We start from the raw sequence: 20,458 nt of genomic DNA, 5'->3' as shown, positions 1-20,458 counted from the left end.
CTAATTTATGATGCCATAAAATCTCCAGCAGCGGGTGAAAGAATGAGAAAGTACTCCATCAAGGACTCAAGTAGATAGTGAAGCGACAGCTCCCCCAGTGGCCGGAATTCAAGCATACCCTCATGAAGCTTAAATTGCCTCTGTGTTTGTCTACATATGTTGTGTGTATATGTGCACTGTAATCCACTCTGAGTTCCCTGTGGAGTGAGAAGGGCAGAATATAAATACTGTAAATCTATATGAATAAAAATTTAATGTTTGTTTGTGGGATTAACATAACTCCCTAAACACTGGACGAATTGACACCAAATTTGGACACAAGACACCTAACAACCCAATGTATGTACTTCACTAAAAAAAATGATTTTGTCATTTGGGAGTTGTAGTTGCTGGGATTTATAGTTCATCTACAATCAAAGAGCATTCTGAACCCCACCAATGTTGGAATTGAACCAAACTTGGCACACAGTTCTCCTATGACCAACAGAAAATACTGGAAGGGTTTGGTGGGCATTGACCTTGAGTTTGAGAGTTGTAGTTCACCTATATCCAGAGTGCACTGTAGACTCAAACAATGATGGATCTGGACCAAACTTGGCACAAATACTCAATATGCCCAAATGTGAACCCTGGTGGAGTTTGGGGAAAATAGACCTTGACATTTGGGAGTTGTAGATGGTGAGATTTATAGTTCTCCTACAATCAGAGAGCATTCTGAACTCCACCAATGACAGAATTGGGCCAAACTTCCCACAGAGAAGCCCCATGACCAACAGAAAATACTGTGTTTTCCTGGTGTTCTTTGGCGACCCCTCTGACACCCCCTCCCGACCCACCCAGGGGTCCCGACCCCCAGGTTGAGAAACACTGCTCTACAGAACTTTGTGGTGGGAAACCTAAAGGCCCTTTAGCTGAGGCAGCCCCGGCGTCCCGTTGGGCATACAGAAAGCACGTCCTGCAAATAGACATTGCCACAGGCCCAGTGTGTGACAGCAAACTATTGGACCTTCCTATTCCATACAGTCCTTATCTGCTGGGCAAAGTTTCTCCTTCTTTTAGGAAGGTCAAAACAATAGGAGGGGGTTCAGCTGCAAACTCTAATTTTCACTAGCACAGTTTTCTCAGCGGCAGCAGCAACACACTGGGCTGCGAAAGCAATCTTGGGGTGTGTGTGAAGCCTGCAGGTTTAGTGCTGCCCACCCAAGGTTTATAGAGAAAGGGGCCTAAGTTTATTCCGCCTCCATCTCCCAGCAATAGATCTCCACCCAATTTGAAATCCACAGTGCTGTGGTTGCGAAAACATTCAAGCCCATAATATTTTACAGATTGGAAGCTGAAGCAGACCACTAATGGATTGCTTATGGACACTGAAATTCAGTATAGTTGTAAACAATAAAGCAGAACTCCAATTATTTCCACAGACCTAGGCCCCTTAAGCCTGGATCTGACTTGAGATCTAGTTAGATACAAAGTCCAAGGATTTCTTCTGCAGGAAGAGTATCCAGTGGGCACCCAAACCTGAGCTTCTTTTCATTACTTTCATTTATCCTGGAGCATAAATATTTCAGCACTGAGCTATATGAAATGCAGATACAGAATGGGGGACTCCTGGCTCGACAGCAGAAGATGAGAAAATGATCTTGGCGTCCTTGTGAACAAGTTAAACATGAGCCAACAATGTGATGCTGCAGCTAAAGAAGCCAATGGGATTTTGCTCTGCATCAATAGGAGTATAGTGTCTAGATCCAGGGAAGTTATGCTATCCCTCTATTCTGCCTTGGTCAGACCACACCTGGAATACTGTTTCAGTTCTGGGCACCACAATTGAAGAGAGATATTTACAAGCTGGAATGTGTCCAGAGGAGGGCGACTAAAATGATCAAGGATCTGGAGAACAAGTCCTATGAGGAGCAGCTTAAAGAGCTGGGTATGTTTAGCCTGCAGAAGAGAAAACTGAGAGGAGACATGATAGCCATGTATAAATATGTGAGGAGAAGTCATAGGGAGGAGAGAGCAAGCTTATTTTCTGCTGCCCTGGAGACTAGGATGTGGAGCAATGGCTTCAAACTACAGGAAACAAGATTCCACCTGAACATTAAGATGAACTTCCTGACTGTGAGAGCTGTTCAGCAGTGGAACTCTCTACTCCAAGTGTGGTGGAAGCTCCTTCTTTCAGGCTTTTGAACAGAGGCTGGATCCCTATCTGTCAGGGATGCTTTGAACGCGATTGTCTTGCTTCTTGGCAAGGGATTGGACTGGATGGCCCATGAGGTCTCTTCCAACTCTATGATTCTATTTGTTGGAGCATGCAAGGAATCAGTTAATATGTGTGTGTGAACTGTAAAATAAGATGTATGGTGCTGATTGGGCAGGCAATGCCTGGGAAACAGACTGAGCCTGGAACTTTTGGATACTGTTACATATTTGTTCAGGCTTAAGCTATGCATGTGCACGGAGAGAAGAAGACAGAAGGACTCTGAAATCTGGCCTTTTGCTTTTTAGGGAAGGAGGTGGCTCCCTTTTTAAATGTACAGTACTCATGTTGACCAGTGGATAAGTCAGCCCTTATGTGAGTTGATGCCACTGATCACATTCTATACATGTTGTTCTGAACTGTGAAGAGTAAACTACTTGTTCTTTATTGTGTACCTGTGCGGCATATTTTCTTTCTCTGGCAAGGCAGTGTGTGGGTTGATGAAACGTGAACTACACGTGGTTTATTTTACATTACACACACACTAATTTCATTCACTGAAATGTATGATGAAGCTCATTCAATGAAATGCATGAGAAGCATCCATGTGTCCACAAGAGCACACATGGAAATCTGCACCAAAATTTACACTAAGATACTAAGAAGCAGGAAAACTGCATTCAAAGCACCCCCAACAGATGGCCATCCAGCCTCTGTTTAAAAGCCTCCAAAGAAGGAGCCTCCACCACCTTCAGGGCAGAGAGTTCCACTGCTGAACAGATTTCACAGTTAGGAAGTTCTTCCTAATGTTCAGGTGGAATCTCCTTTTTTGTAGTTTGAAGCCACTGTTCTGCATCCTAGTCTCCAGGGCAGCAGAAAACTAGCTTGCTCCCTCCTCCCTATGACTTCAAAGCCTCCAAAGAAGGAGCCTCCACCACCTTCAGGGCAGAGAGTTCCACTGCTGAACAGCTCTCAGTCAGGAAATTCTTCCTAATGTTCAGGTGGAATCTCCTTTTGTGTAGTTTGAATCCATTGTTCTGCGTCCCAGTATCCAGGGCAGCAGAAAACAAGCTTGTCCCTCCTCCCTATGACTTCAAAGCCTTCAAAGAAGGAGCCTCCACCACACTCCAGGACAGGGAGTTCCACTGCTGAACAGCTCTCACAGTCAGGAAGTTCTTCCTAATGTTCAGGTGGAATCTTCTTTTTTGTAGTTTGAAGCCATTGTTCTTCATCCTAGTCACCAGGGAAGCAAATAAGCTTGCTCCCTCCTCCCTATGACTTCAAAGCCTTCAAAGAAGGAGCCTCCACCTTCTTTGGAGGCTTTTAAACAAGAGGACGGATGGCCATCTGTCAGGCGTGCTTTGAATGTAATTTTCCTGCTTCTTGAAGGGGGTTGGACTGGATGGCCCACAAGGTCTCTTCTAACTCCATGATTCTATATAAAGAACAAAGCCACCGGCCTCTCCAGAAGAGCAGCAGTGATGAACACAGCATGGGCAACCATTTTTGACAACCAGATGGAGCTTCAAATCAGTTTGCAATACACCTGCTGATTAAGGGAGAAAGAGCCCATGGCAAGCTCTCAGTGTGTCTGGCTCTTTGGGTCCTAGCCATCCATTTCAATGCTTCTTGTTTTGTTTCGTTTTGTTTTCTCTCTCCGTCATTTCCTTAAATAAAGTGGCTATACGGCATTTACCCATCACTTTGATTTGGGTACACAGAACATTTTTCTCCATACTGATTTAAAAACATTGAACAAGCAGAGTTGTTCGTTTTACAAACACCCCTCCCACCACCGCTGACATACCCTGAACGACACCCCATGGATACTGTCTGGCTTTGGCCATCTTGTTGCCAATCTTCACTTCTTCGGTGCTGCCAACAACAGCAAATGGGAGATGGACCTGCAATGCAAGAGACGGAGAAAGATCACGGGTGTCCTCTGTTCTTCTGCCAAACATTTTTCCTATTCAAAAGGGTGGGGGGGGGGCGCAAGGAGAAAGAGCGTCTTTAATGACAACTGTGCTGCCTTTTCCCGATTTGAAATTATTCAAGTATCTCTGGAATACCGCTTAAGTCTTTGAATCAACGACAAGTTGGGTGTCAGATCAAAACAATCTCCTTCCCTAGGAATATATTATAACCATAAGATTTGCATTATGCAATCACATTTGCCTACACTTCATTATAACTCTATTGTTGCCCACTTGCTTGACATGTAGAAGGGTAAAAAGCAATGCAGAATATTGAAAGTATGTTTCCACCCACAGAAAGCTTCACTTGGCTTCTTCTGGCAATTCTATAGTCATTTGATGCATCTCTGCCTACTTTTGAAAGTAAAGATATTTTAAAATTCTATATGCCATGCTTTCTTCCCAAAGAACCATGCCATACATACAGTCTGCTTAAAAAAACTATTCAAAGGGCTCATTTACATGTAACATCTACCACAGAAAATAGGCACTGGAATTTTGCATCTTCTGGTTTTTATATTCAGCTCTGAAGGACATAGACAAGAGGTCCGTGGCCTCATCATTACTACACCGTTGCCTTGAAACCATGCGGCAACTAGAGCAACTGGTCTTGCAAAACACTCTTATAGTGTCGAGGCAACGGGGATGTCGGGAGCGGAGAGGCTGACTACCCACGAAAGATTAATACTACCACATCAGCTCTAGATTATTAAAGATGGTTTTCTGAGGGTGAGCAGATTGTGACTACGAGATGACATATGTTCTGTATCAGAAACTAGAGCTGATGTGGTCTATCCAATGCAATACTCTGAATCAGCACCCCAAATACCCACACCAAATCTGAAGTTGGCCAAAAACTGATTTGTAAGCCTTTTGGTACTAATGTAGGAGAGTGGTCCCTGGATAAAGTGGTCCCTGGTCAAAGTGGTCCCTGGACAAAATGATCCCTAGTCAAAGTGGTGCCTGGACAAAATTGTCTCTGGTCAAAGTGGTCCCTGGACAAAGTGGTCCCTTGACAAAGTGGTCCCTGGACAAAGTGGTCCCTGGACAAAGTGGTCCCTGGACAAAATGGTCCCTGGACAAAGTGGTGCCTGGTCAAAGTGGTCCCTGGACAAAGTGGTGCCTGGACGAAATGGTGCCTGGTCAAAGTGGTCCCTGGTCAAAGTGGTCCCTGGACAATGTGGTGCTTGGTCAAAGTGGTCCCTGGTCAAAGTGGTCCCTAGACAAAGTGGTGCCTGGTCAAAATATTGGTCCCTGGTAAATATACGCCATTGAATACTAAAATTAGGACTGTCCGTAACATCATATTTCCCATTTCTATGCATGGCTGTGAAAGCTGGACAGTAGAGAAAACTGCAAGGAAGAAAATCAAGTCATTTGAAGTGTGAAGCTTGAGAAGAGTTCTACAGATACTGTGGACTGCTAAAAAGACAAATGAATGAGTCCCAGAGCAAACCAAGAGCCAGAAATGAAAGGAGAAGCCTTTGCCTTTGTCTGTGTATTTATGCCTCATTGTATGTCATGGCATTGAATGTTTGCCTGTGTCTGTTTATATACTGTAATCCACTCTGAGTCCCCTCAGGGGGAAGGGTGGAATGTACATAAAGTGTTGTTGTGCTGTCGCACGCTGGGCCTGTACATAAGACTGTAGACAGGATATAAATTCTGTGTGCCCAACGGGACGCCGGGGCTGCCTCAAATTAAAGGCCTTTGGATTTCCTTAAACAGAGTCTTTAGATTGCTCAAAGGTTTAACAAAGTTCTTTATTATTGAAAACAAACAGGTACTTTAAGGCTTTCTTAATAGTCTATTGGTTATCTTGATCTTGTCCACTGGGAACAGGCACTATCTTCACAACTGAAATTCAACTAATGGGGAAATCCTTAACTTCTAATCTGGGATGTTTGTCTTTGCCTCTGTTGGTGTGGAGCCCCTACACCCGGTACCAACTGCTTCTGGCTTCCACGAGTAACCCTTACGAAGCAGAGCTTTGTAGATTTCCAAGGGAAAAAAAGGAGTCCAGGTTTCTGTGATGGCTGGCTGAAGTGCTGTGAGACCGGATTCCCTCAGCAAAGGAGCTGAAAGCTGTATATCTTCCGGCCAGGCTGTAGAAGACGAAGCTTTCTACAGGAGTTCCTGGTTTTATGTCCTGAATGAAAGGCTTCTCTGTGTGGACTGAACCAAAAAGGCTCCTATTCCCTACAAAACCCAAAAAGGGGGCGGGACCAGGGAACCTAACGATAATTGACAGGTGGCTTGCCCTATGATTGCAGCCAAAAGAAGCCACCTATCTGCAGAGTCCCTGAAACTTAGGACTACAACAAACATTCAACGCAAAGCAAACAAAATTGGAGCTTCTGGTACAGCTGTACCTGCACAGCTGTTGTTGTTGTTTTATTATATAAGGTAGAGGGGAGTATGAAAAGAGGAAGACCACATTCCAGGTCAATAAATTCAATCAAGGCCTGAGCAAGGCTGTTGATGGTTGATGAGCTGGGGCTCTCTCATTCATTGATTTACATCATTTATTTAAATCACCTTTATCCCGCCCATATCAGCCCAAAGGCACAATTAGATGCCATATAAAAATACATACATTGGTTAAAAGCAAAAAAAATCATATTACAATACATTTAAAAACCGTACAAGCAATAACAATAAAAATTATAAAAACTATGTCTTCTTGTTCAAATCCTCATATACGTAAAAGGAGTTAGAACTATTTTTCTTCCATAGGACACACAATTAAATCTCAATTCTCCCCTAGACAAATCGCTGTATTAGAAATGTCTCTGCTAATCAATACTTCTAAATTAATTTCCACAACCACCTGCCATTCCTCAAAACAAAAGGAGAACATCTGAATGGGGTGTATCAAAACACACAATAGCTGGAATAACGTTCTATCTTGGAAGGTAGTTTATATCTGACAGAAATGAATGGAGTGACGGAGTCAGAAATTACTCAGGGAAAGGAGTGGCCACTGAAGAACATGATGAGTCAGAGAGCTCAGCGCTCAGCATTTGCTTCTTCATTGTCCTGTGTGAGCACACGCTTGTGAAATTTTAAATACTGCAGGCCTTCAGGAAGAGTAAATGCTGACAAAGGCAAGGGAGTAGGGCAAAGCTGAATGGAAGGAAGTCGAGGCTCGACCATCTCCCCACCCCATTTTATTAGCTTTCACTAAAGGAGGAAGGAAAAGGGAGCGTAATAAAAAGGGGCAGGCAATCTGTTTTCATTCCAAGGTCTCCACCCCTATATTAGCAAGCAAGCCAGCCACTGGGCACTCGAAAGGAAGAATTCTTAGGTGCTCTTTCCAAAAATAGCAACAATGCTAATTTGATTAAGGATAGCGAAAGTATGTATTTGGGAATGGGAGAAAAAAACCATATCATACACATATGTGCATCACCGAGACACACAGCTATTAAAAGGAGGAAACAGCTGCAGAAGGACTTCAAAATTCTTAAAAAGCTATTATCTTGAGTTTTAAAAAAGGTTTTTAAAAATTTGTTTGCCCTCCACTTTTGTGGGTGTCCTGCATTCCCAATCCCTGTGAAAAGGAAGGGTCTGCTGTAGTGTTAGTGCAAACTGTGATTTAATGTAATGACTGAACCAGAGCATGAAAAATTGGAGTGAGGGATAGTGAAGATATGATTTCCAGAATGCATGAGCCTAGCTATGAAGTGCTAGGAGTTATAATGTATTGTCGAAGGCTTAACACGATATAGCTACCAGTATTAAAAAAAACTCTAAAATTACAACAGCACAACAACAGAGAGGAAACAAACAAGGACATCTAATCACCTCTCAACAAAAGTTTGCTCCAGGCACTGTCAGGCCATTATATGCTAATCAAGATGGTCAGTTGAAATATTCACACCTAGCTCCAGCAGACAGGAGTCCTTTGTCCAACCCTGGTCATTCCACAGATATATAAACCCTTTTTCCTAGTTCCAACAGACCTCACTACCTCTGAGGATGCTTGCCATAGATGCAGGCGAAACATCAGGAGAGAATGCCTCTAGACCATGGCCATATAGCCCGAAAAAACCTACAACAATCTAGGAGTTATAGTTGAAAACAGAATAACATTTCCAAATTCTGGTCTGAACAAGTTTATCTCAGACAGAAAGATGATGTTTGTCCATCCTGAAACATAGTCTAGTTCAGTGGTTCCCAAACTGTAGCTCGTGGACCACCAGTGGACCGCAAGAATGAAAATATGGTCCGCGGCCTCACCATTACTACACCGTTGCCTTGAAAGCATGCGGCAATGAGAGCGACTGGTCTCATGAAACCCTCTTATAGTGCCAAGGCAACGGGGATATTAGGAGGGGAGAGGCTGACTGCCCGCAAAAGATTACTACTGCCACATCAATTCTAGATTATTAAAGATGGTTTTCTGAGGGTGAGCAGATGGTGACTACTGGATGGCATATGTTCTGTATCAGAAACTAGAGCTGATGTGGTCTATCCAATCCAATATTCTGAATCAGCACCCCAAATACCCACAGCAAATCTGAAGTTGTCCAAAAACTGATTCGTAAGCCTTTTGGTACTAATGTTGGAAAGTGGTCCCTGGTCAAAGTGGTCCCTGGTCAAAGTGGTTCCTGGTCAAGGTGGTCCCTGGTCAAGGTGGTCCCTGGTCAAGGTGGTCCCTGGACAAGGTGGTCCCTGGTCAAAGTGGTCCCTGGTCAAAGTGTTCTTTGGTCAAAGTGTTCTTTGGTCAAGCAGTCTCTGGTCAAATTGGTCCTTGGTCAAAGTAGTCTGTGGACAAAGTGGTCCCTGGTCAAAGTAGTCCTTGGTCAAAATGGTCCTTGGTCAAAATGGTCCCTTGTCAAAGTGGTCCATGGACAAAGTGGTCCTTGGTCAAGCAGTCCCTGGTCAAAGTGGTCCCTGGACAAAGTGGTCCTTGGTCAAGCAGTCCCTGGTCAAGTTATCCCTCCCTGGTCAAAGAGGTCTTTAGTCAAAGTGGTCCCTGGTCAAAGTGGTCCTTGGTCAAAATGGTCCCTGGTCTAAGTGTTCTTTGGTCAAGCAGTCTCTGGTCAAAATGGTCTCTGGTCAAAGTGGTCCCTGGTCAAAGTGGTCCTTGGTCAAAATGGTCCCTGCTCAAAAAAGGTTGGGAACCACTGGTCTAGTAGATGGAACTCCACATTTGTAGATTTAACTTTTGCAGATGTTATTCTTCACACATTTGACTAATACGTTCTTGATTAGTATGTCCCAAGTCAATATGTCCTAATTTTTCCTTTTGTTTTAGGGTCATTTAAATAAGACTACTTCAAGCAGCCACAACCACAAGCACTTCCCCCTACCTCTCCTTAACCACCCTAATTCATATTTGCTTCAGAAGTTCACACTGAACAAGGTAGAAGGCATGAGCCACTAAGGAACCAAGCACTCTTCAGTCCTTGTTCAATTTTGAACCATACACATATTCATACAAATGCAGATGCCTGGCAAAAAAACCCCCCAACAACTCCATTTCCTCCTGTATATCTTATGCTTCAAGCCAAAACCTCAAAACCACTTTGGAGCTTTTGGAATTTACCAATAAACAGCAGCCGAGTCTTTGCCTAAAAAAGAAATGCCTAGCCCAGGCTTCTTAGCCATAAAAGACACACTTGGGGCTCTTCCCCATCCAGGATGTTATATGTTCGGAGACAAGAGCCAGAGCCAAGAGGAAGCCAGGTCTGTGCTTCTGTCCCCCGGGAGCCATCCAGGTGGTGTTTTTATTATTCTGTGTGCAATTTGGAGGGGCCGGTTCACATTTTGGGGCAAAACTGGAGGCTACGCTGAGTTCTGGGAAATGAGCCAATGACTGGGCAGTTGGGTGGAGAGCAACTGTCACTTACAGGCCATGGGACAGCTGCAGTTATGATATTTCTGTGGCCAAAACCACTGACAATAATATTTCCTCCCCTTTGTCTGCTTCCAGCTTCCAATAGAGTTATGAGTGCCAACCTCAGTTCAACTTCCAGTCCACAGCTTGACAATAGTAAGGCATAATTGATTAAGATCAATCCCAAAAACACACTCCTAAGACCATCTAATTCAGGTTAGTCATATTTTCATACATCTGACCTATTCTCCCACAATCAACATGGGTGATGATCCAGGATAGAAAATAATTTCCCACTCCTTATTCAGTGGTAAAATGGCAATTCTAATGCACCGCAATGAGCAAGCCTTCACCAGATGGCCAAACACCCTCTTGCTTCAACTGGTAAGGCGTTTTTTGAACCACGTATCAAGTGAGCACATGGTAACATGTGTGGGGAGATGGCCATCTGTTTGGGCTCATTGGGAGTCGAGGATAAAGGCAAGGAATGACTTTTCTGAACTTGTTACCTAATTTGTGTGCATGCGATGCCACTTCATATGGAGATCCCATCTATATAAATAAAAATGTAATGTTGGTTTGTGGGATTAACATAACTCAAAAACCACTGGACAAATTGCCGCCAAATTTGGGTACAAGACACCTACTAACCCAAGGAGTGACCATCACTCAAAAAATTTGATTTTGTCATTTGGGAATTATAGTTGCTGGGATTTATAGTTCACCTACAATCAAAGATCATTCTGAACTTCACCAATGATGGAATTGAACCAAACGTGGCATGACCAACAGAAAACACTAGAAGGGTTTGGTGGGCATTGACCTTGAGTTTGGGAGTTGTGGTTCATCATTGAGTCCACAGTACTCTCTGGATGTAGGCTCACCTACATCCAGAGAGTACTGTGGACTCAATGATGAATCTGGACCAAACTTGACACGAATATTCCATATGCCCAAATATGAACACAGATGGAGTTTGGGGGGAATGGACCTTGACATTTGGGAGTTGTAGTTACCTGGATTTATAGTTCACCTACAATCAAAGAGCATTCTGAACCTCGCGAACAACAAAATTGGGGCAAACTACCCACACATAACCCCTATGACCAACAGAAAATACTTAAGGCCATCCAGTCCAACTCCCTTCACCAGGGCAAGGAAACGTAATCAAAGCCCTCCTGACAAGAGCCATCCAGCCATAAATATAGATAGATAGATATGATTCACACAAAGAGACATATAGTATCATAGATTTTAAAGGGACCCCTAAAGAAGGACAACTATATGTTGCATGCTCCGGAGCAGGAAAACCAGACACTCTCCACATCAACACTGACAAAGAAACAATAAGAAATATTGTTTGCCTACAAACATAAAGAAATTACATATATTAGAAACCAGCACTTTCTCGTTCCTTTATTTTCCAGATCACCAGACTGGGCCAGAGCAACGCGTGGCAGGGGACGGCTATTTATTTATTTATTTATTTATTTACTTCTATACCGCCTTTCTCAGCCGAAATGGCGACTCAAGGCGGTTTACATAATAAAGGTTATCACAACAATATCGAAAAAGGCAATTAAAACACATTATACTCGACATACAAGGTCAAAAAACAATCATTATCATAATCGCAGTGTCTCAATAATCATTATTGAGACAATCATTATCGTAATCGCAGTGTCATGGATAACTTTACTATGTGTATGTAACAGGATCTTGTAGCACCTGAAAGAATGAAGTTGGTAGCTGAAGCTTTTGCAGCGTCTACAGTGTAGAATTAATGCAGTTTGACACCACTATAAATGCCATAGTTCATTGTTATAAAATCTGAGGAGGTGTAGTTTCGCATGACACCAGTTCTCTTGAGTAGAGAAGGCTAAAGACCTTGTAAAACTACAACTCTCACAACTCAATAGCATTGACCAATGGCAGTTAAAGTAGTGTTAAACTGCATTAATTTTATAGTGTAGATGAACCCTATATCTACTTGTATCTGAGGAAGTAGACTTAAATCTACAAAAACTTATTCTAATAATTTTGTTCTCTCTGTCTTAAAGTGCAACAATATCCCTTTGTATTGTCGAAAGCTTTCATGGCCGGAATCACTGGATTGTTGTAGGTTTTTTTCAGGCTATATGGCCATGTTCTATAGGCATTCTCTCCTGATGTATTCCTTTGAATACTGATATTTCAGATTAGTGTACATTTATCTTTCAATGAAACATAAGGAACGTAACATAAGCATCTTCATTGTCCACGATGTGCATCTTGCCAGGTAGCACTTTGCCTTCAAAGGCTCAAAGACACTCAAAAGCAGGATTAGAGTAGCTATTATAGTCAGAGCAAGGCCATTTCTTCCTTTGTAAAGTAAGATTTCAGAAACACTGGCTTTGCTTGCATCTAAACCAAAAGAGTGACACCATGCTCTTCTAAGAGTGTGGAGGCATAAAGAAAATAGTACTTACACTCATAGTAGCATTGATTTCAGCCACCGTTTCTTCATCTGTTGGGAACTGATAGATTTGGACACCGTTGCTGACCAGCTCACTCATGATTTTGCTCTTGAATTTATGCAGCTCGTTTTTTGCAATGGTATCAGCTTTGGCTATTATTGGGATAATGTTCACCTGCAATGTAAACAGAATACAGTCATCAGGTTGCATTAGTGGCTTGTGATGGGAAGGAGAAAATAGAAGGACAAACAGGAGAGAAATGTGGATTTGGTCCGAATGTTTCTGAAACAAGCTAGACAAAGCGAGAGCAAATATTTCCCCTTCTATCAGAAGTTCTTCTTTAACTCTATATAATAATGTAGAAGTGTGATCTTACTTTGGCAAGACAACACTTCTAGGCATTTAAGTACTCTGATCGTATTCATACACAGACATACACACACTTTACTGTAATCCTTACAACAACACTATTATTCTTAAGTTATTAGGCGGCAGGAGCACTGAGTTGAAGGCTTAATGAAGAAAAGTAAGTGAATTAAAGGATCGGGACACAGGGCAACAAGAGGCAGTATAAATGCACAGCTTGGCCCCAAATGTGAGCTGACATCTTCCCCAAGTACTGTCAATTGAGCCTGAGAGCAACTTGTATCGCTACTGAGTTAGAATGGAAAGGTGCCCAGCATATGGTTTGGCAGAGAGGGCTGTTCATACTGTAATCTTGTGCTCTGGGGCTCGTCAAGGAAGAATTATAGTTCTTTGCTTTCAACAGAGCTATATAGGGAACATACCCATGAATCAGGCCCAAAGTTCTCTCTGTTGCACTGTATGGCACAAATAGTTGGCCATTCTCAATATCCTCTTTATTACAATATTTTATTTGTTGCTGTTTTATGTCTTCAAGTCATTTCAGACTTGGTCACACATTTGGTTTTCGTGGCCAAATGGAAATTCTAACCCTGGTGCACCACATACCCAATGCAACACTCAAACCACAACACCAATGGCTCTGAAATATTTCTTCTCCTCCCTGTATCATAAGATCTCAAGGCAGGGTACTAATAAAAATATAGGAACAGTTACATCAAGCTAAGTAGTCATTGTGGTGTAGTGGTTTAAGTAATAGCTGTGTAAATTTATGTTGTCATTGTTTTCCATACTGTATTATATATTTTATGTGTGCGGCACCTTGGAATGCTTTTGTGAGTGCCTTCAGGGTGATGGTGGTGAGGTAATAAAGTTTATAATTATATTTATAAGTGTGGGACTATGACTCTGGAAACCAAGGTTTAAATCCTTATTCAGCCATGAACCCCACTGGATGAATCTGGATAGGTCACACTCTCTCGACCCCAAACGAAGGTAATGGCAAACTGCCTCCAAAGAAACCGTTCCAAGAAATTCCTGCTATAGGTTTGCCTTGGGTCACCCTAGGCCAGAAATAACAACCACCTTCACCCTAGTTCACAATAGGTTGCCTCTGCGTTTGATTATTATTAATACACAGCAAATATGTGTTTTGGATTGTCTCATCATAAGGCTTTTGTTGTAAAAGATCTTCAAAAGGAAGTTTACAGTGCATCCCGCTGCACAGTGCTAACAACTATTAGCTATTGGGCCACTGGCGTTGCCTCCAAAACTTTCCCCACCAGTGTAACCCCGTTTGCCATCACAGCACTACTCATATTTATCCTCTGCTGTATCCTAGAAGCTTGCTGAATGGCTTCCAATTTTGCAGTCTCGCCATCTGGCACTATTTCTTCTTTCCTTTTGGATGTTCTCATCACAATAAAAGACATTGAGAAAGGGTTTAGCATGCATCCTTCTGCCTAGTACTAACCAGTGTTAGCTATGATGCCACTGCCATTGTCTCTGATAGATCCACCAACAGTGTTCCCCTCCACTACGAATGGTGTCCAATAGCTATTGGTTACATTCATCCTGGCTCTTCAGTAAAAGCCTTTCTGACACGAGGGATCCTACCAATGCATTTGGCCTTGCTGTTAGAAGAGCCATAATGGAAATGTAATATCTATCATTCCGCTACTGTCACCATAGTGTCTTGCTCTATAAAAGCACAAATTGACATTGGTGTAGTGCAGTGGTTCTCAACCTTCCTAATGCCGTGGCCCCTTAATACAGTTCCTCATGTTGGGTTTTGGGTTTTTTTTCCGTATCAGGAGCGACTTGAGAAACTGCAAGCCGCTTCTGGTGTGAGAGAATTGGCCGTCTGCAAGGACGTTGCCCAGGGGACGCCTGGATGATTTGATGTTTTATCATCCTTGTAGGAGGCTTCTCTCATGTCCCCACATGAGGAGCTGGAGCTGGTAAAAGGAGCTCATCCGCCTCTCTCCGGATTCAAACCTGCGACCTGTCGGTCTTCAGTCCTGCCAGCACAGGGGTTTAACCCACTGCGCCACCGGGGGCTCCCTCATGTTGGGGTGACTCTCTTACAGTTATGAAGTAGCAACGAAAATGATTTCATGGTTGAGAGTCACCTCATGTTGGGGTGACTCTCAACCAGAAAATCATTTTCGTTGCTACTTCATAACTGTAATTTTGCTACTGTTATGGATCATAATGTAAATATGTACTTTCATTCAGTGGACCAAACTTGGCACGGATACCCAATATTTATTTATTTATTTATTTGATGCACTTATTAACCGCCATTCTCAGCCCTTACGGGCGACTCATGGCGGTGTACAGTACACATAAAAGACAGTTACAAAGGCCAGTATCAACAACATATAACTATACAACAAACACAGACTACATAAAAATCCGCTTCGTCTCTTAGTGGAATCATAGCCAGTCTCATCTTCCTTGTACCATTCCAGTTCTCATTACCGTAATGTTGTTGCTTAGCACTTAATTAAATGCCCTCTCGAACAGCCAGGTCTTAAGGCTTTTTCGAAAGGACATGAGGGAGGGCGCCTGTCTGATGTGTGCCGGGAGAGTGTTCCACAGCCGGGGGGCCACCACCGAGAAGGCCCTCTCCCTCGTCCCTGCCAGCCGTGCCTGTGATGCAGGCGGGATCGAGAGAAGGGCCTCCCCAGACGATCTCAAGGTCCTCGTGGGCTCGTAGGCCAAGATGCGGTCAGAAAGGTATTTTGGGCCGGAACCGTTTAGGGCTTTGTAGGCCAAAACCAGCACCTTGAATTGGGTCCGGTAGCAAATCGGCAGCCAGTGGAGCTGGGACAACAAGGGCGTTGTGTGCTCCCTGCCACCCGCTCCAGTTAGTAACATGGCTGCCGCGCGCTGGACCAGCTGAAGCTTCCGGGCCGTCTTCAAGGGCAGCCCCACGTAGAGAGCGTTGCAGTAATCCAGGCGGGATGTGACAAGAGCGTGTACCACCGTGGCCAAGTCAGACTTCCCGAGATACGGGCGCAGCTGGCGCACGAGCCTAAGCTGTGCAAATGCTCCCCTGGTCACCGCTGAAACCTGGGGATCCAGGCTCAACGATGAGTCCAGGGTCACACCCAAGCTGCGAACCTGCGCCTTCAAGGGGAGTGCGACCCCGTCCAGCACAGGCTGTAACCCTATATCCCGTTCGGCCTTGCGACTGACCAGGAGTACCTCTGTCTTGTCTGGATTTAGTTTCAGTTTGTTCGCCCTCATCCAGACCGTTACAGCGGCCAGGCACCGGTTCAGGACCTCGACAGCCTCCTTAGTAGCAGGTGGGAAGGAGTGACAGAGTTGGACATCATCTGCGTACAGATGACACCGCACCCCGAAACTCCGGATGATCTCACCCAGCGGCTTCATGTAGATATTAAACAGCATGGGGGACAGTATGGAACCCTGTGGCACCCCACAAGTCAAAGGTTGTGGTGCGGAACAGGAGTCCCCCAATGACACCTTCTGGGTGCGACCCTCCAGAAATGACCGGAGCCACTGCAAAGCAATGCCCCCAAGACCAATTTCCGCAAGGCGCCCCAGAAGGATACCGTGGTCGACGGTATCGAAGGCCGCTGAGAGGTCCAGGAGCACCAACAGGGACACACTCCCCCTGTCTAGCTCCCGGCGCAGATCATCCACTAAGGCAACCAAGACCGTCTCGGTACCATGCCCCGGTCTGAAACCAGACTGTGCCGGATCCAGATAATCCGTGTCTCTCAAGAATACCTGGAGTTGTGAGGCCACCACGCTTTCCATGACTTTGCCCAAGAAGGGGAGATTGGAAACAGGCCGAAAGTTGTCCAATTTAGTGGGGTCCAGTGATGGCTTCTTCAACAGCGGCTTTATAATAGCCTGTTTTAGGCTCGCTGGAATCTTGCCTTCCCGAAGGGAGGCATTCACCACCACTGTTACCCACTCAGCCAATCCCCCTCTGGCCTCTCTCAGAAGCCAGGATGGACAGGGGTCTAGGATGGACATGGTGGGCCTCATTCCTCCAAGTATCTTGTCCACATCCTCGGGTTTCACAAACTGAAAAATGCCCAAATGTGAACACTGGTGGAATTTGGGGGAAATAGACCTTGATATCTGGGTTGTAGTTGCTGCGATTTATAGTTCACTTACAATCAAAGAGCATTCTGAACTCCACCAACAATGGAATTGAACCAAATTTGGCACACAGAACTCCCATGACCAACAGAAAATTTTGGAAGGGTTTGGTGGGCATTGACCTTGAGTTTTGGAGCTGTAGTTCACCTACATCCAGAGAACACTGTGGACTCAAACTAAGATGGATCTGGACCAAACTTGGCAAGAATACCCAGTATGCCCAAATGTGAACACTGGTGGAGTTTGGGGAAAATAGACCTCGACATTTGGGAGTTGTAGTTGCTGGGTTTTATAGTTCAACTACAATCAAAGAGCATTATGAACCCCACCAAACTTCTCACAAAGAACCCCGGTGGCCAACAGAAAATACTGTGTTTTCTGGTGGTCTTTGGTGACTCTTCTGACCACCCCCCCCCCTCGTGACCCTCCCCAGGGGTCCTGACCCCCAGGTTGAGAAACACTGGTGTACTGGTTTGAGTATTGCAAGATGACTCTGGAAACCAGGGTTCAAATTCCCTGGTAAGTCACATTCTCTCAGCCTCAGAGGGAAGGAAAGGCAATGTCATTGTGAACCAAATTCAATTATAGGCTCACCTTGAGGTTACCATAAGTTGGAAACAATTTGAATGCACATAATAGCAACAAAAAAGTTATTTTTCTTTTCTACTTAATACAAGTATTATCCATAAAAATGCCAAGTTGACTGATCTAATGAGGCTAGTTTTGGACATTTAAATGATGTGCTTTGTTCATGGAGAACTTTGTAAAGACTGCCTTTCAAGGTGATGGGATTTTAGTTATTAAAAAAACAGCAGTGCATGAAGATTTGAATGAAAATTTGAAACCTTTCCAAAGTTATCTTTTCATTTCCTGATTTGCCAAACCTTCTTTTCTCAAAAGAATTAGCAGTACTGACAAGGAAAAAAAACCCAGGGTTCATTCATTTGCATTTCAGTGTACAGGAGATAGCCTTAAATAGAAGTCACACATAGAGAAGTTACTGCTTCCTTTCCTTTCTACAGAGCCTGTGAACAGGAAATACCACATGCCATACAGGTTACGACAACAATTTCAAAGAAAAGTGATAAGAGTCATCGTGAATGTGACTTCTGTGACCACTTGCACAGATGCGAATGTGTCCTTGAGCTTTTTTGGTGCAATTTGTAGATATACGTAAATCTGATGTAGTAAATGGAAAAAATAATTTCAGTCTGGGAACTTCAGTGGAAACTCAGGGCCATTTCAGACAAGTCCTATATCTCAGGACCTGATCCCAGGTTGTCTGCTTTAAACTGGATTATATGAGTCCGCACTGCCAGATAATATGGGATAAACAGAAAACCTGGGATCGGGTCCTGGGAGGGCCCTCAGTCACCTCTCTTGGATGAAACAATAAAATATGGTGCATTACTATGTGAATTTGTGAATAGTGAATAAATAAATAAATAGTGAATAAAATAGTGAAGAGTAGAGACATCACACTGGCAACAAAGATCCCCATAGTCAAAGCAATGGTATTCCCTGTAGTAACCAATGGATGTGAGAGCTGGACCTTAGGGAAGACTAAGCAAAGGAAGATAGATGCTTTTGAACTGTGGTGTTGGAGGAAAATTCTGAGAGTGCCTTGGACTCCGAGAAAATCCAACCAGTCTATACTTCAAGAATAAAGCCTGACTGCTCACTGGAGGGAAGGATAGTCGAGGCAAAGATGAAGTACTTTGGCCACATCATGAGAAGAAAGGAAAGCTTAGAGAAGAGAATGATGCTGGGGAAAAAGGAAGGAAAAAGGAAGAGGGGCCGACCAAGGGCAAGATGGATGGATGGGATCCTTGAAGTGACTGGATTGGCCTTGAAGGAGCTGGGGATGGTGACGGCTGACAGGGAGCTCTGGCATGGGCTCGTCCATGAGGTCACGAAGAGTCAGAAATGAATGAACAACAAACAACAAACTATGTGAATGGAGTTATCCAGCATAGTGTAGTAGTTAGTTTGCCAGAATTTGGACTCTGGACACACAGATCGATGCAGGGAAACAATGATGGAGATAGTGTTCATTTTTGTCAGAAGATGAGGTCAAAATGATCCTGATCTAGCTATCTAGACCATGACAAAGCCTCAGGATACTCCAGCGTTTCCTCAAACCACGGAGTATCCTCTGACTTTAGCTAAAGTATTTCAAAGCCAAATTAAAGCCAGAAAATCCGAAATACTGGTCAGAAGGTGGCCAATTGTGGTTTCGAGTTCAGTATCATTTGATTTTGTATTATATTTGGATCCCGAAATGAAATTAATCTTAACCATGGGATATTGAAACAAGTCAGCTACATAAACAAAGAATAAGCCATTAGTCAAAGTCTGTCTGAGTCTGGACATAATGATAAACTACGGTTAGTTAACAACATAAGCAAAGGCTTCTTGTTTTGTCATGACCACATACATGGTCTATGAGGAAAAAACATGAGTTTGAAGCTTCCATGAGTTTGCTCACATCATGGCAAACCACAGTTTTTCATTACGATAGGAGAAAGCAAAAAGGTATCTTTTGGTAAACACATATTAAATAATCTTTAGATTAATATCCCTGATATAAAAAGTAAAGCACGGGGACTGTGGCGCAGCTGGCTGTGAGTCAGCTGCATTAAGATCAGTACTGACCAAAAGGTCATGAGTTCGAAGCCAGCCCGGGTTGGAATGAGCTTCCGACCAGTTTGTGTAGCTTGCTGTCGACCTTTGCAGCCCGAAAGACAATTGCATCTGTCAAATAGGAAATTCAGGTACCACTTATATGGGGAGGTTAATTTAACTAATTTACGAGGTCATAAAAATATCCAGCAAGCATGCAAAGAATGAGGAAGTACTTTATCAGTGTCACAAATGGACGGTGAAGCAACAGCTCCCCTGGTGGCCAGAATACCCTCATGGAAAGCTGAAATGTTAAATAGCCTCAGAGTGTCTGTCTATATATGTTGTGTGTCTATGGCATTGGACGTCTGCCATGTATATGTACATTGTAATCCGCCCTGAGTCCCCTATGGGGTGAGAAAGGCGGAATATAAATACTGTAAATAAATAAATAAGTCTAGTTGAGTCCAACTTTGGGGAGTGGTGCTCATCTCTAAGCCAAAGAGCCAGCGTACCATAGATGTGGCCAGCATGACTGCATGGAGCACTATTACATTCCCGCTGAAGCGGTACCTATTGATCTACTCACATTTGCATGTTTTCGAACTGCTAGATTGGCAGAAGCTGGGGCTAACAGCGGGAGCTCTCTCCATCCCATGGATTCAAACTGCTGACCTTCTGGTCAGCAAGTTCTGCAGCTTAGCGGTTTAGCCTGCTGTGCCACCATGACCCTGATATAGACTGGGAATAAGAGCTGAACAGTGGCTGAGAAATGATGAGATCAAAGCAGCTGTTGCTCTGCTAACTTTGTGAAATAATGCTGAGCTTTGTAGAATTTTCTTCCAAATGAACAAAGGGAGAT

General features: G+C 43.7%; 1 protein-coding gene across 5 annotated transcripts in view; it reads right to left on the bottom strand.

Annotated features, from left to right (window-relative positions):
* Window positions 1–20,458, bottom strand: part of SEPTIN11 (septin 11) — a 165,480-nt gene that overhangs the window by 51,817 nt on the left and 93,205 nt on the right. For all 5 annotated transcript variants that reach the window (XM_060779361.2, XM_067468568.1, XM_067468569.1 and 2 more), the window contains exons 5-6: window positions 12,481–12,642; window positions 4,002–4,098 (exon numbers count right to left, since the gene is read on the bottom strand). In XM_060779361.2, coding sequence (XP_060635344.1) covers window positions 4,002–4,098; window positions 12,481–12,642 — 259 coding nt within the window. The remainder of the gene's footprint in view (window positions 1–4,001; window positions 4,099–12,480; window positions 12,643–20,458) is intronic.

This window comes from Anolis sagrei, chromosome 5, assembly GCF_037176765.1.
Source record: "Anolis sagrei isolate rAnoSag1 chromosome 5, rAnoSag1.mat, whole genome shotgun sequence".
Lineage (NCBI taxonomy): Eukaryota > Metazoa > Chordata > Lepidosauria > Squamata > Dactyloidae > Anolis > Anolis sagrei.
This window is presented reverse-complemented; position numbering and strand designations above follow the sequence as displayed.